The sequence below is a fragment of the Miscanthus floridulus genome, chromosome 10 (assembly GCF_019320115.1).
Source record: "Miscanthus floridulus cultivar M001 chromosome 10, ASM1932011v1, whole genome shotgun sequence".
Taxonomy (NCBI): Eukaryota; Viridiplantae; Streptophyta; class Magnoliopsida; order Poales; family Poaceae; genus Miscanthus; species Miscanthus floridulus.
The window spans coordinates 120,982,162-120,997,531 of NC_089589.1; the positions used below are offsets into that span (position 1 = coordinate 120,982,162).

Genomic DNA, 15,370 nt, shown 5'->3' on the forward strand with positions numbered 1-15,370 from the left:
GGAAGGAGAGACTACCAAAAAAGGGAAAGAGCATGTTGCTAGCCCGTGTGGCGCACGCGTGCTGAATAAGATTTTGGCATTCCTCCGACATCCCAAGCACAATTCCCTTTCCAAGTTTGCGAGCACGCGCAAGACTGCAAGGTACTCTATCGAACCGTCGATAGACATACAGATTAACCCACCACAGCTTGCAATTCTCGTCATCCAACATGGTACTCTGACACCACATGATTGCTCCATCCATAAACTATGAATTAAGGTAGCCACCATCAATGAAAATAAGCTAGAAATCCTAGCCGCAGTCGACTCTCCCGTCAATCTGCCTCGGCCATATTTGTGCTGCCCAGACGTCCTAGCCATAGCCCTGCTCCACCTTGCACTGTATCCGCTTTCAACGAGACTAGATGCATAATCCTTGAACCTCTAGGTGATCTTTTGCACAACCTCTAGATCCAATCGAACCATAGTTCTTGATACCAATTGTTAGAAATTAGTGCCCACAACAGCAATCTATCTGTTAACCTCCACGCATAGAAGCGTCAATTAAATCTACCAAGACAAACATGCAGGTTCACAGATAACTTCAAAGGCACGATATTTGTTAACGAGGTTCAGACAAAGCCTACGCCCTCAAGGCATGACTACGAGCGTTCCTCCCCGATACCAGAAACATCGGCTGCTCCAGGGTCCTGGCAATATGCCGCTGCCCACTCGCAAACGTGTCGCTATGTCATCATGGTTACAACAGTAGCACTCCTCTCGTGTATTTATGAGGAGACTGGGTTACATATTCCAACTCCAACTCTACCCTATACTGCCAAATACAACTTAGAGTCCTAATGTAACCAAACTCGTACATAATATTTGACACATATCTAACATACCGGATATACTCGCAAAGAAAAAAAAACATACCCGATAGAAAAATTTGACATGTTAAATTATTTGTCTTATGTGCCATTTCTTTCATTTAGTTAGGCTGCTAAATGTATCACGTTAGGACAGTTAATTATTTCAGCTTGTGATTAGTGTATTATTTATTATCAGAGTGGTGAGTACAATAATGTAGATACTACAGATACGCCGGTCAATGCGTGTCTGTAAATACCATGCAAGCTGTCACGCATCATGTTTGTCTTATGTTCTATGCCCTGTACGCTACTTTGACGTGTGGGCGTATCTATATACGCATGCTGCGTGTGTACGTTACTCTGTCCGCCATCAAGCTTACGAGGTCAAGGAATCAATCAAGCGGCCATCTGGATACAGAGAAGTACTAATACGAAACAGCAGCCGCCTTGGATATAAAAATAAGGGTGATTGCTAGTTAGATAACCTAAATTTGACACAACTAATGTACTTTTCATTTTGTTTTGCACTTGCTCAAGCTATCCAACACTTCTCATTTATATATGCTTTATTACATCTCTTCGTTCGATATTCGTAGCTAGTGCCTAATAAGCTAGTAATGCGTATACGGTATGCTCTCTTCGCCCATCGTCACACTAAGATTTGGCTGATCTGTTGTCTTATTTTAATAAACGGCATGTGGGACATGAGCTTGCAAATTTAATTGAAACTGAATCTAATCACCGATTATACTGGCTATAAATATACGTGCATAGACCAGCAGGGAGAGCACACAATAGCAATATGGGGTCGCAACTTCTTGCAGAGTACAACGGTGCCCATCAGGCGGTGAGGCGGCGGTGCGTGGTTACCGGTGGCCGTGGCTTCATGGCCAGGCACCTGGTGGCTGCGCTACTCCGCTCTGGCGAGTGGTTTGTGCGGGTCACTGACCTCACAGCCGCCATCGAGCTTGGCCGTGGCGACACTGAGGAGCTCCTCGGCGACGCCCTCCAGGATGGCCGTGCCGTCTATTCCTCAGTGGATGTCTGCAGTCTAGGTCAACTTATCAGAGGTGAATATGCTAGTATATATGTTTTAAATTTTAATGCAATGTGTCAACTTATCAGAGGTGAATATGCTAGTATATATGTTTTACGTATGAACAGTAACTTTTGATATTTTCGAAAGGCGCCGAAATTTTATATTATTTTTTTAAGCATCTTAACGTCCTCAAATGAAAAAACTCAAAACTACAAAGTTGTAGATCTCATTGAGAGCTACAACTTTGGTATAAAAAGTATTTTCATTTAACTCCATACAAATAATATATTAGTGCTCTAATGCAGCAAGCGCTAGTAGGCGATTATTATGGTGCTGAAATTTTATATTATTTTTTCAAGCATCTTATGTCCTCAAATGAAAAAAATTAAAACTATAAAGTTGTAGATCTCATCGAGGTCTACAATTTACATATAAAATTTATCTTCATCCGGCATCGTATCGAAGGGTTTTCTATTTTTTGAAATTTGAGTCTCATCACGCGTCGACATCGATGAGACTCAAATTTCAAAAAATAGAAAACCCTTCAATACGATGTCAGATGAAGATAATTTTTATATGTAAATTATAGACCTCGATGAGATCTACAACTTTATAGTTTTAATTTTTTTCATTTGAGAAAAGTAAGATGCTCGAAAAAATAATATAAAATTTCAGCACTATAATAATTGCCTACTAGCGCTTGCCGCATTAGAGCACTAATATATTATTTGTATGGAGTTAAATGAAAATACTTTTTATACCAAAATTGTAGCTCTCAACGAGATCTACAACTTTATAGTTTTGAGTTTTTTCATTTGAGGACGTTAAGATGCTTAAAAAAATAATATAAAATTTCGACGTCTCCCAAAAATATCAAAAGTTACTGTTCATACACAAAACCGCCCAAAAGATTGAAAGTTGAACTTTTTCAAGAGTTGGAGGGCCAAAGTTATCCGGTTTTGAAGTTCAAGGTTGAAATCCGGACTTTGACGATAGTTGGAGGGTGTAAATTGGACTTTACCCATATAATGCTAGATTCTAATACAACCTATCTAGATGCTTAAAACTAATTTAAAAATCTATGATATGTTTGAAGTTTTCAAGAAATTTCTTTATGGCCAGAGGTAATATATAGAACAAAAAAGTGTACACCCCTAGCTTACTGTTAGTATTGTTTATCTTCCTCTTGTCGCTCCACTGTTCCTCTCTCATCAATTTGACAGTCCAAACGTCTCTGCTGCCTTGGGCCCTGCTATCCTGTAGGCGACACTTGTAGAAAAGGAAACCCTCACATTGAATAGTTTAGTATTATCTTCGATGTTTAAGTTAAGAACCATCTGACAATAGCGTTGCTGTTTTGAACTGTATGGGATATGAGCGTACATTTTGCAGCTCCAAATAATAATAAAGGTGATAATTCTTTTCACAAGTAGTTGTTTGGATATAAAATACTTTTAAAATTGTACTAATATAGTTGAAAGAAAATTTAATGTATGGAATTCATCATATTTTAGTATGCATGGTAGGAAAGTAACAATCTTTAAGAAATATTTATTAGAATTATTTCTGACTGTCGCAATTCATGTACTCATTCAGACACACATGTAGCATCCAATAATCATAATTTTATAATCATAAAAATATATTATGATGGAAATGAATGGTCAAATGTAGTTTGGGTGACATGTCAGACTACAACTTGTAAAATGGGCAGGTGGGAGCATAATGTAATGACAATTTGTGAAGTAGTTAGGTAACTCTGATTTCTAAGTTTTTAGAGAGATAAAATACTCACTATATTATAATAGTTACATGATATAATGTATATAATGATTATGTTGGTTTTGGACAAAGCCAAAAGAAATTGACTTTATAGACATACTTTTAAATAAGCCACGACATATTCATAATAGGACATAATTAACATTTTGTTATGGTAAATATTCACCACTTTAAAAAAAATCACCTTTAGTTATGTAGATATAATCATCAAAAGTTTTTGACAGCTAGTGTCAAAAGTTACAAATCCCTTGCTATTAGAAGTGAAGCTTAGGTGGGATCATAAGTATCATGCAAGAGAAGAGGTCAGTGGTTCGAATCCTTGAAACCACATGCACAAGTATTTCACTTCAAAATTGAGTGGGTTGCCTTGGGGTCAAAAATCCTTATTTGTTTCGTACTTCTTTTTTTTGACCTGATGACATTCATACTTGGCTTTATGAAAAAAAACCATTTTCTCACGAGTGTAGCTTCAAGCCATATCGCTTTATTCCCATAAGAGAGTTCTGGGATGTAGTTTTATTACATGTGTAAGGGAGGTTCTCCTCAGCCAGTGGGTCATAGTCATCACTAGGATAAGGGTTACGAGTTGCTCATACCTTTTTGTTGCAGCATATACTATAACAGTTAGAGGCTGCGCTCTAAGTCATTTAATCTAGTTCCATTGGAAATGCATGTGCATGAGTGACATATCATATATGGGTGTTTTAAAGAGGCGTCAGCGTTTATAAACTTGCTCCATCGTGTAATGTAAGGGATACAAAAGCTTTAAACTTTGTACCCAAAAATAAGCTATTGAGGATATTTTAAGACTCAAAAACATTTAATTACTCACTCATTTAAAAAGAATTTTCAGCCCAACTTTGCCATACCTTGCACACAAAAAGGACATCAAGATGATTCAGATGGAGTATGTATACATTACACAAAACAATGGTACCATTCAGATGTTGAATTATACTCCTAAAACAAAGTATTTATAACAATGGCTTTTAGGCGATCTTTATAGGAAGTTGTAGCACCCGGTTTTTAGAATAAAACTAGATACGCACCATATGTGAACCCAGGAAGTCAAATCTCACATATAGCTACAAATAAGAGTAATATCGAAAGACAATGCTCAATATATAACGTACTTAGTATAAAGGATATATCCTTGGATAGCAAACAGTGGAAAGATAACTCCGATCTCTGGGTGAAGACTCCAATTCCACAGGGACAACTGACTGGTTGATCACAAGCCTAATTCCTCCAAACTCTAGCAATCTGGTACCCATCAGGGATTTTTTCAAAGACTTAAAAAGTAAAGCAAGTGTAAGTACATGTCGTACTCAACAAATATAACATGGGGTTCATGAGGCTCAAAAGGCTCACACTGGTTAACTGCGATTAGTTTTAATGAGTCATGATTTTAGCAATAGGGTGGCAACAAGTTTATCCACAAGCCCACATAAACACATGATCAGGTAAACATGAATAATGAATAGCATAAACAATAATCATTAGTGAGCATCTTCATCATCAGTATCATCAGTGTCCATCATCTATTCCGTAAGGGTTCCAATGCCGCTCATGACCGTGAGCACGGCTGTTATAACAGTTTTACACTCTACAGATGTTGTACACTTTCACTGTGAGTCGTGATTTACCCTTTCGCCCGAGGTCACGAGCCTCTTAACCCACTACCAAGGAAGGTCGGCAGGGTTCACTATGAAGCCTTTCAAAGGTTCGTCTAACAAGTTAGGGCCGCTAGGTTCCCCATCAATAAGCATGAACTCCCCTCCAAGGAGTGACTGACAAAAGGCCAAGAAACCAAAATGCACTCAACTTGGCAGGCAAAGGTCATACCTGTCGGAGCCCCTCTTGCACCATAAAGGTAACCACTAACAAGCTAGAAAAGGTCTTCATACTTGACTAAAGCCAGAGCCATGTAGCCATCACAGTTGTACTGTAAGTCCCGGATAATCACTTACAAACAAGTCCTTAGGGAGAGGAATCTAGAGCACCATAAAATAGACCAATGCTGTAGCCCCTTGTTCCATGATGCTAAAAAGCATCTTTTAGTGTTTATTGCATATATCATTAGTCAAGTTACAAGATCATGGTTTTAGTTGAGCACTAGCAAAGCTACCCAATGCAATAACCCAAAGGTATCAAGGCACAAGCTACAAAGTACTAGGAAATCCTTAGTGGTAATCAAGGTAGACACATGCAGTATGAATTAAACGATTAAATGTATATAGGACAATAAGGAAGATCCCATGCTATACTTGCCATAAACTCAGATCCTTCTTCTAGATCAAACCTTCAAAGATCTGCTTCTTGATCAACACGTAAAGCTCACCGACTGGACATGATCATAAAGCACCACACAAGCATCCATGCAATCATACACGAAGCAAACAATAGAACTAAATTAAAATAGTACACCAAACATATGAAACAATAAGTAAAAAGGTTTTAAAGATGTTCTACACATCGCTACGAACACATAGACGTGAATAGCGCGCTAATCAGAGCAACGGTGCGAAAGATACAACCATCGAAAGGCTTGTTTTTATAAAAGAGAACCATATGCTTTATTAATTTTAACTATATAAAAGGATGCATAAGATATTTTAGAGAAATACCTAAGTTGAATTAAGTCAAACTTATTTTTGGTTTTGAAAACTGAAGTGGAATTTATCATATTTTATTTATAAATACAGTGACATAATTATTAATCAAGTTAGGATTTAAACCATGAAAATTCCAGAGCTGGTAACAAGATTAACATTGTTACTAATGTGTAGTTTATGTCGTTACGAATCCAACGCAACTTGAACGGGTCAAATCGGAGTTAAAACGAAGAAACTACGCATAAAATAAGATCAATGACAATTCTGTAAATATTTTGAAATTAATTTCGTATTAAAAATAATTAAAAACCGAATTAAAACAGTCCTGTGGACCGGGGCTTATTTTTGGAAAATTGTAGGGGTCAGAACATAAGATCCAGGGGCTTGGATTGAATTATTTCTGAAAGGCAGTGGACGGCGGGTTGATTTGCGGAAAACATAGGGTCTCTTTTGAAAGTTTGTCGGCCGAAGGGGTAACTTCTAATCTGGGCTGTTGATTTGGATTCGGACGGCTAGGAATAGATCAGAGAAAGAGAGAGAGCGCGGACCGGCGTGGCCGACGACGAACTTGGCGGCGGCGCCATGGTCGACGGCGAGAAGCTCGTCGACGAAGCTTGAAATCGGCCCTAGAGACCATGAGAGAGCAAACCGGAAACACGGGGAGAATGAGGACGGAGAGGCGAACTCACCCAGGTAGTTTTCATGGTCGGAGACGGAACGGAGGCGACACGAGATGCGGCGGAGCAGACGGCGAGCATGGCGGCGCTAGGTTACGCGGCGGCGCAGCGATTCGGTGAGGTGGCTGCGACTCCGAGGATTGGGATGGGGAGGCACGGCCATGGGCAGCTGCTATTTATGGCCCGGGGAGCATCTTGGCACGCATGGCAAGGCGGATGAGGTGGGGGCAGCGTGGACTCCTCAGCGGCGGCGGCGAGTCCGAGCGAGTCACGAGGGTAGGAGAAGTGCCTGACATGCGGGCCCGGCATGTCAGCGACCGAGAGAGGGGAGGAGACGCGTGGCGCGGGCGCGCTGCTCGGCTGGGCCGGCCTACTGGGCTACTGCGGGAGAGAGGGAAACGCCGCGCGGGGAAGAGGAGGAGCTGGGCCACGCGGGGAAGCGGCCGCGACGGAAGACTGGGCCGCACGTTGCTGGGCCGAATGACAGGGAAGGGAGAGGAGAAGAAATTCCATTTTATTTTCTTAAACACGAATTTTTAAACCAAATTCAATTCAAATTTAAATCCTTTTGAAGCTTTGATCAAACCCAATCATCACAAAATAAATATGTAGCAGCATGTATGCACAAACATGTTTCTAAACCTTATACTAAATTTGAGCATAAAAATCCAAAATTAAATCTTTTTAACCCTATTTCGAAAAGAACAATTTTTAGGGTGTTACAGAAGTGCTTAAACTTGAAGGGTTAACAAGAAAAAAATTTGGTTGCTAACAAGCAGGCCCGACAACTACAAAATCTATTCATGTAGATGCTACATTTAGTTTTAAGAGGAGTTTTTAGAAGAGAGAACACCTAAAAAAACAAATTAGGAGCCGAAAGGCTACAAATAACCTCTGGAAATCGATTTTCGAAGACGGTCCTATCCGACAACTTTTTATGGGGACAAAACATTTGTTATAGGCACTAAGCTCTATTTATAAGGCATACCTTAGTAAATCGATTCTAGATAAGTAAATAATGGGATGGTAAAAAAAGGCTTGCTCAGTAGTGGGAACTGCAAATCCTAAGAAATGCATATGACATAGTTTGTAGGAAATGGGTCACTGGTGACTTGCAACCACGGTGGTTAGCTAGTAGCCTTGTCGCATTGTGTTTTTATTAATATTATCCCTTTGTAAAAAAGATCCAGATAATCGATTTTCAGAGCTGAGTCACCTAATCCAACCATATCTAGAAACCGATTTTCATAGGTAGCTTAGGTGGCCCACCTTTAATTTGTAAACAGTTTTGACTCTTCAATGGATCATATAACCTGGATTCCTAGGTACTCCTGATATCTCATTTGATCAAGTGTGTATATATCTTGGTTTTGTAATACCAATTTTTCTCGTGTTCAGCTTTTGAAGGGATAGATGTTGTTTTCCACACGGCTGCCGCTGATCCTAGCAAAGACAACTTGGAACTTCATTACAAGGTCAATGTCGAGGGTGAGTAGCATAACTGTCCATGTTTGTTCTCTAGTGGCACAATGAGAATAAATTTGATAGCTATTTTGCACCTTCTACTGTAAAATCGTTCGTTCTGACGAGGTGTCCAGTCGTAAAATATATGGCATTTCACAAAGTTTATTGGTGATAGACACTGCATAAAACACAAATTAGTTTGAACCCATTAGATGCCTTATATAATTACAACAATATTGGATAAATTTGTTTATTATTTATATAAGAAGAATAACATAACCATGGGTCCTGAATTAGCTTTTGAATTATATTTTACATGCACAGGGACCAGAAATGTGATCGATGCTTGTAAGATCTGCAATGTGAAAAGGCTTATATATACCAGCTCTAGTGTTGTTGTATTTGATGGATTTCATGGACTTCTCAACGTCAATGAATCAGTGCCATACCCAGATAAGGTTTGGATTTTAAGATTAATTCAAGCACACTAGGCACAATTAGTACGGAACACCCAAACTAATAATTAAAGGGTATTACTACTTCAGATATACTATCCCCATTCCTTCTAGTGAAATGAAATTCTGTACATAAGTTGTGAAAAAGACAACTAACCGACAGGTTCTTAACATGCTGTTACTACACAAACTTTTTTTTAGTTCTACTAGACAAACTTCTGAAGATATAGTCAAAATCTATTTTTCTGACGGCAATTTTGTTAGTGGCAGTTTCCTGATGCATACGGGAAAACCAAGGCAGAAGCTGAGAAGTTAGTTTTGAAGGCGAACAGCCTAAATGATCTTGTAACTTGTTGCATACGTCCTGGTAACATTTTTGGTCCTGGTGATCATGTGATACCAATTCTTGATCACTATGGAAGAATACATGTAAGGAAGTATATATATGGCATGCTTACAATTTAATATTACTATTAGCGCTGACTTGGTTGGTCACTAATGTTTCATTCGTGTAGCCTAGTATTTATAGATTGGATGAGTACAAAGGTAATGAAATCAATAAATGGTTGTAGTGTTTTTTATTTGGAACCTACAGATTATCTGTTAGGATCTCATGAGCACTCATTTATTTATAGAGGTGCCTCTTGACTTTCACCTCCTTTATGAATCTCCAGTGAAGCCACTGATGCCTGCCTCCAAAAGTTAACTTATAGCTAATTTGGTTATATGCATATGCCTTGGCCAGGCTCTGAGGATGCAATTTCAGTTATGTTTAGATGGAGCCGTGCAAAAGCATCCCGTGAGCCTGCCCCCCGAGAAACGAAAATGGAATCTGTTTCACTTGAGACAGGCTCCCGGGATGCAGCGTCTTAGTAAGGTAATATGGAATTAGCAAATAATTATACCATATTTTAAGCCATATTAGTATATTTCAATGACGATTAAGGCTTAACATGGTAAAATTAACTAATATACAGTCGATTCAAACAAAATAAATATTATCTTAGTACTTGTTTTTTCATTTCACTTTAATATGATGTATCGTGGCATAGCCAACCAAGCAAACGCTCTACTTAGCCTGGTTCTCTAGATTCATTGAAACAAGCAACAAGCAGTTGCATGTCTTGAACCTGTCCCTGCAGCTAGCCTGGCTAGTATAATCGAGCCTGGCTCCGTTGAGAGGGAAACCAAACACGCTATTACATAGACATCTTACGAAGTCTGCCTCTATGGATGTTTACAAAGACATGCCTATTAGGTCCACTTCTCTAAATAACTATCTTAAAATTGTAGAGCTCAACATGATCTATAGTTCTGTAGCTCACAAGTTTCAAGTTGCAAAATTTTAAAGTGCCAAATATGTGTTTTATGTTCTCCAGTTATGAAATTTAAAATTTCCAAACAACCAAAGGATGATGACATGCACGATCCAAAAGTTGTGGCTTTTTTAAAATCTATTTTTTAGTAATTTTACTGTTGTTTTTTTGCTTTGTAGAAATCATTTGCAAAGCCAGGCCTTTTATGGGCAAGCCTTTTAAGGCACCTACCTCTATAAATCTATCTAGTTGAGCCGATCCTGAGAACGCTTTTTGTAGTGGTGTAGTATGCTAACGCTAGCTTTTTTGTAGTGGTGTATTATGCTGAGGTGCAAATAATAAAATAATAAACGAAAGGCCATATTTAACACTGTGGGTCCAAAATCTGCTTATATGGCCAAGCTCCGCACGTGGAACGGGCCTGCATTATGCGTAACATCTCTCTTACACTTTCATATTCGCTTCGTGTAAATGGGTTAACCCAGAGGTGCTAGTTTTGAACGACAAGGATTATAAACCAGCACTTACCCTCCTAAACTTCTAAGGTGGTACTAAACCCACCAACTACAACTCCTTATGGACCAAGAGTACAACTATTACATGCTTCTAACGGGCCGGTTTTGTTACATTATATATCATTGTAACATCACTTTCTGTCATTGTATTTGTTGTTAGATTAATTTATAAGTCTTAATACAAAGATTTGGGAATTGGGATCTCCATATATTGTGAGGAGATAACCTATTTTATTGCTTGCAGTTTATTATTGGTGAAGGAAATAACTATGATGATTTCGTTTATGTTGAAAATGTGGTTCATAGTCACCTCTGCGCCGAGAAAACTCTTTCTACAAAAGAGGGTGCTAAGATCAGTGGCGGCAAAGTATGTGTTTACCACTCCATACTATAATGTTATTTTTATAACATATTTCATTGACATATGAAATCATTTGCAGGCATATTTTATAACTAACATGGAACCAGTAAATCTATGGTGTTTTGCATATATGGCTCGTACTGAACTTGGATACAAAAGGTAAACATTCTCTAGATTCTTCATTCTGAAATCTAGACAGAACATTTACTGATAGAAAATTATTCAATGTGGAGGATTTGCAGAATGTCATGAATCATGTTGCCGGCATGACCTCATAGCCTTATGCTTCTTTGTTAGTAGAACATCCCATCCTCAAATAGTGGCAGAAGTACGGCATTGCACCAAGGATTAATTGTGAGGATTGGGATCATAGGTAGAACAATTTTGTGAGGATTGCATTTTATATTTGGATAATAGAATTATGATTGCCTCATGTTTTGAAAATGTATGTTGCAATAAAAATAAGAGCATATTGGGAGCACTTAATTCTCAAAGATACTATAAAATATTTATGGTGATAAAGTATGTAGTCGGGAGCCCATGTGGTTGTAGTTGGTGGGTTTAGTACCACCTCAGAAGTTTAGAAGGGTGAGGACCAACTTATAATCCTTGTCACTCCAAACACAGCACCTCCAAGTTAACCATTTTATATGGAGGACAAAAGTGTAACAGAGGTGCTATGCGTATGCGGGCCCATTTCATGTAAGGAGTTGGGCCATATAAGCATATTTTGGACACGGGTGTTACAGGCCATGAGCAGATGTGGTGAATCAATTCTTTGTAGCACACATGATAATAACACCCAAGGCTGACATGGTGACCATGCCTAAGGCATATGGCCATCAGCAGCATGATGAGAAAGGATGTGGAACAACAGAGAAGTGAGAGTGTGTGTTAGAATTTCCCACTTCACTCTCGTGCCTTTACAAGAAATCAATGATTTATAATTATAGGCATTCAACCACCCATAGAAATCAATTTTTAGAGGCAGGCCAACTTGTCGGCTGCCTGTAAAAATCAACTTCCTCAAATGAAAAATAGAGATGTAATGTTTTAGATCAGAAAAAGTCTACTTAACCCCCTCAACTATTGATGGTTGTCTACTTTACCCCTTCACCTATAAAACTAGGTATTCTACCCCTCAAACTATTGAAAATCATCTAAATAACCTCCTGAGGCTGTTTTGAAGAAGGTTTTGCTGACATGACATACTAAAAAGTCTATATAACCCCCTAACATATCAAGGGTTGATTACATCACCCCCTCACCTATAAAACATGATATTATAGCCTGTAAAGCATCAAATAATGTTCAGATGACTCACCGGATAGTATTTAGGGTTGTAAGGACACTGTGTCCCGCCACACTAGCCTAAGCACAAATGATTGCGCGTAGGCCATTTGTTGCCTCCACATCCTTACTCTTTGTAGACTAACCCACCGCCCAGCGAGCAGCGTGTGACATCTTGTCTCCTGCTCCACCTCTCATGACTCGTCGATGGTATTGAGCTCAAGCACGCCACACCTACATCATCATCATTCAGTCCCTCCCACATCCTCCATCCTGTCATCCTTCAATTTATTAGGCAGCAATGGTAGGAGAAAGCGAGAGGGGGCGTGGATGTGGAAGGAGCCAGATGACAAGGACGCAAGCGTAGTGCACTGCAAAATGTCATTGAGGAGTGCATGAGGTGGAGTAGGAAACAAGGTAGCGCTCATTGGGCGATAGGACAAGCTTGGAAAGAGTTCAGAAAGGGAGGCAGCCGATAGGCCTTTGCGCAAGCATGTGTGCTTAGGCCAGTGTGGTGGGATATTGTGTCCAAACAACCCTACATGAACATCATGCGAACATTATTAGATGCTTTAAGGGCTACAATATCACATTTCATAGTTGAGGGGGTCATGCAATCAACCCTTGATATGTTAGGGGGTTACATAGACTTTTTAATATACCACGTCAGCAAAACTACTTTCAAAACCGCCTCAAGGGGTTATTTAGACGGTTTACAACAGTTTGAGGGGTAGAATACCTGGTTTTATAGGTGAGAGGGTGAAGTAGACAACCATCAATAGTTGAGGGGGTTAAGTAGACTTTTTGCTTTTAGATCTCAAGAGTTTAGGGTGTACGTCCATCCAAGATCATTTGAAAACTTTTAAAAGTGGCTTTCACAATATGTGAAATTAAATCCAAATTTTGAGAGCCTAAATAGTCTTCGAGGTCTACAACATCGATACAAGATTTGACTTTATATGTCTTTATATGTAAAAGCTATGATTCTTTTGTGGTGCACCTATTTTTAGAGGTGAGGCACATTTGCAAATGATGCTGGAAATCAATTTCTAGAGGCGGTTCATGTTCCCAATCTGTTATGAAAATAGATGTCTAGAGTTAGGACATCTTTAGAGATTCCTAGAGGTTGTATTTTGATAGTATTGTTATATGGCCTAGCTCCTGACATGGAATGGGCCCGCATATGCGTAGCACCTCTCATACATTTTTGTCCTCGCTTCGTGTCAAAGGGTTAATTCGGAGATGCTACATTTAGAGCTATAAGCCCTCACCCTCCTAAACTTTTAAGGTGATACTCAACCCACCAATCACAAGCACACATGGGCCACATGGGCTAGCTACTATAGGTTATTAACGGGCTGGAGTGTTACAAGTTGTCTCCAGAAAAAGGAGTCCATCTCTAAAAACCGTTTCTGTAGTAGTATTAGTTGCATAAACTGCGCTTCCAGGGATTTGAAACCTGGGGACACAATCAAAGTAATCTTGGTACAACTTTTTCATAAATATATATTTTTTGTTTAGAACTGTCAATTTCAACCCATATAAATTTTGATAGTTAACTGATTCTTATATGCCATTTTTCTAAGATCAAAACTTAGGGTACATATAGTTTCTGAAACTCCCCCTACCCTGAGAAGAATGCGTGCACATCAAGGAAACCCAGATTATAGCATTAATTTTGTTTACTGGGATCTCATCAGTTTTGGGGAGAAGGGAGCAGTGAAGACAGCATATTTTTATGTAACCAGATATATTTCTAAGATGATGAATTTTGATGCAGACCGTTGGAGATAAGAATACCTACACTGGTTATCATGCCAATAATTTATGTCCTAGAGTTGACATACAAGTTATTACTTCACCACTATGGAATGCGTCAACCTCAACTGCTAACAATGGCAAGGGTTAAGTATTTGACACTCAATAGAACATTTAGCAGTGACAAGGCTGTTGAAGAACTTGGCTACAAACCCATTGTTTCACTCAGGGTTCGTAACTCGAACTCTTTCAGTGTTCCCATCATATTATTTATTTTTGTTGAGACAACTCCTTATGTATGGTCTAGGATGGCCTGAGGATAGCGGTTGAATCATACATTCGCTTCAAAGACAATGTTTTATTTTAAACAGAAAATTATAAAGGTACAACCTTTAACATTTCCCACTCTCTTGTATATTATATCATTTATCCAATGAGGAAAGTCCCATGCTTGAACCTAACAAATATCATGCCAAATTTTGCTTCCAATAAAGCACTCAAATGTATACATTCGTGATGCTAATGTAATGAATAGTAATAATATGGATCCTAATAATATACAAGCACCAAAATAAAATACAAAGTTTTAGATTTTGTATAAAATGCTCACTGGAAATTTTAATGAACAATAGATTCTCAAACATGATTTAGCTATTGACCGGAATATGTATCTTGCAATTTTATCTTAGCACTTATATAAATATCCTATGTAGTAAAATAATATAGAAGAAAAATGATCTTAACTTCGTTCCGCATATTTCTCAGTCATATGGCTTACGAACACATATAATTGCGTGCAGCGGCGGATCCACAGGGGGGGGCTCCAGCCCCCCCTAATTTCTTGATTTCAAGCCTAATCACTGTAGCAAAAGCTTGATTTCACCATTAAATCTTCATGCAAATCAACATCTCCATTGTTTTAGCCCCCCTTATCCCGCATCGTGCATCCGCCACTGATTGCGTGATAAGATTATGAAATTAGAACTTACTTAGATACACTGCATACATCTCTATCTAGGATATTGTCTAATTGTACCAAAATCCTATCATCTGCAATATTAAAATCATTCATTTAGCAAAGTTTGATTCTCCCATTTGAATTTCAGGTTATTACTGTGACAATGTTTCATGTTGGAGATGTCTATTAAACCAAGGTCAATGATATCTGTGCATATTAATGGAGTATAAATGTATGCTGTCAAAAATATCTTATGGCAAGCTAAGCTCTACCACATTGTCATTTAATT

The 15,370-nt window shown here is 38.7% G+C and overlaps 1 protein-coding gene across 1 annotated transcript; it reads left to right on the forward strand.

The window, feature by feature from the left end:
- Positions 1–1,653: 1,653 nt before the first annotated feature.
- LOC136487078 (3beta-hydroxysteroid-dehydrogenase/decarboxylase-like) lies at positions 1,654–14,508 on the forward strand. Its single transcript, XM_066484212.1, has 8 exons — positions 1,654–1,921; positions 8,363–8,452; positions 8,753–8,886; positions 9,154–9,312; positions 10,959–11,081; positions 11,155–11,234; positions 14,146–14,353; positions 14,431–14,508. Exons 1-8 carry the CDS (start codon positions 1,654–1,656, stop codon positions 14,488–14,490), a joined length of 1,122 nt encoding a protein of 373 aa, XP_066340309.1. The 3' UTR covers positions 14,491–14,508.
- The last annotated feature ends 862 nt before the right edge of the window (positions 14,509–15,370 follow it).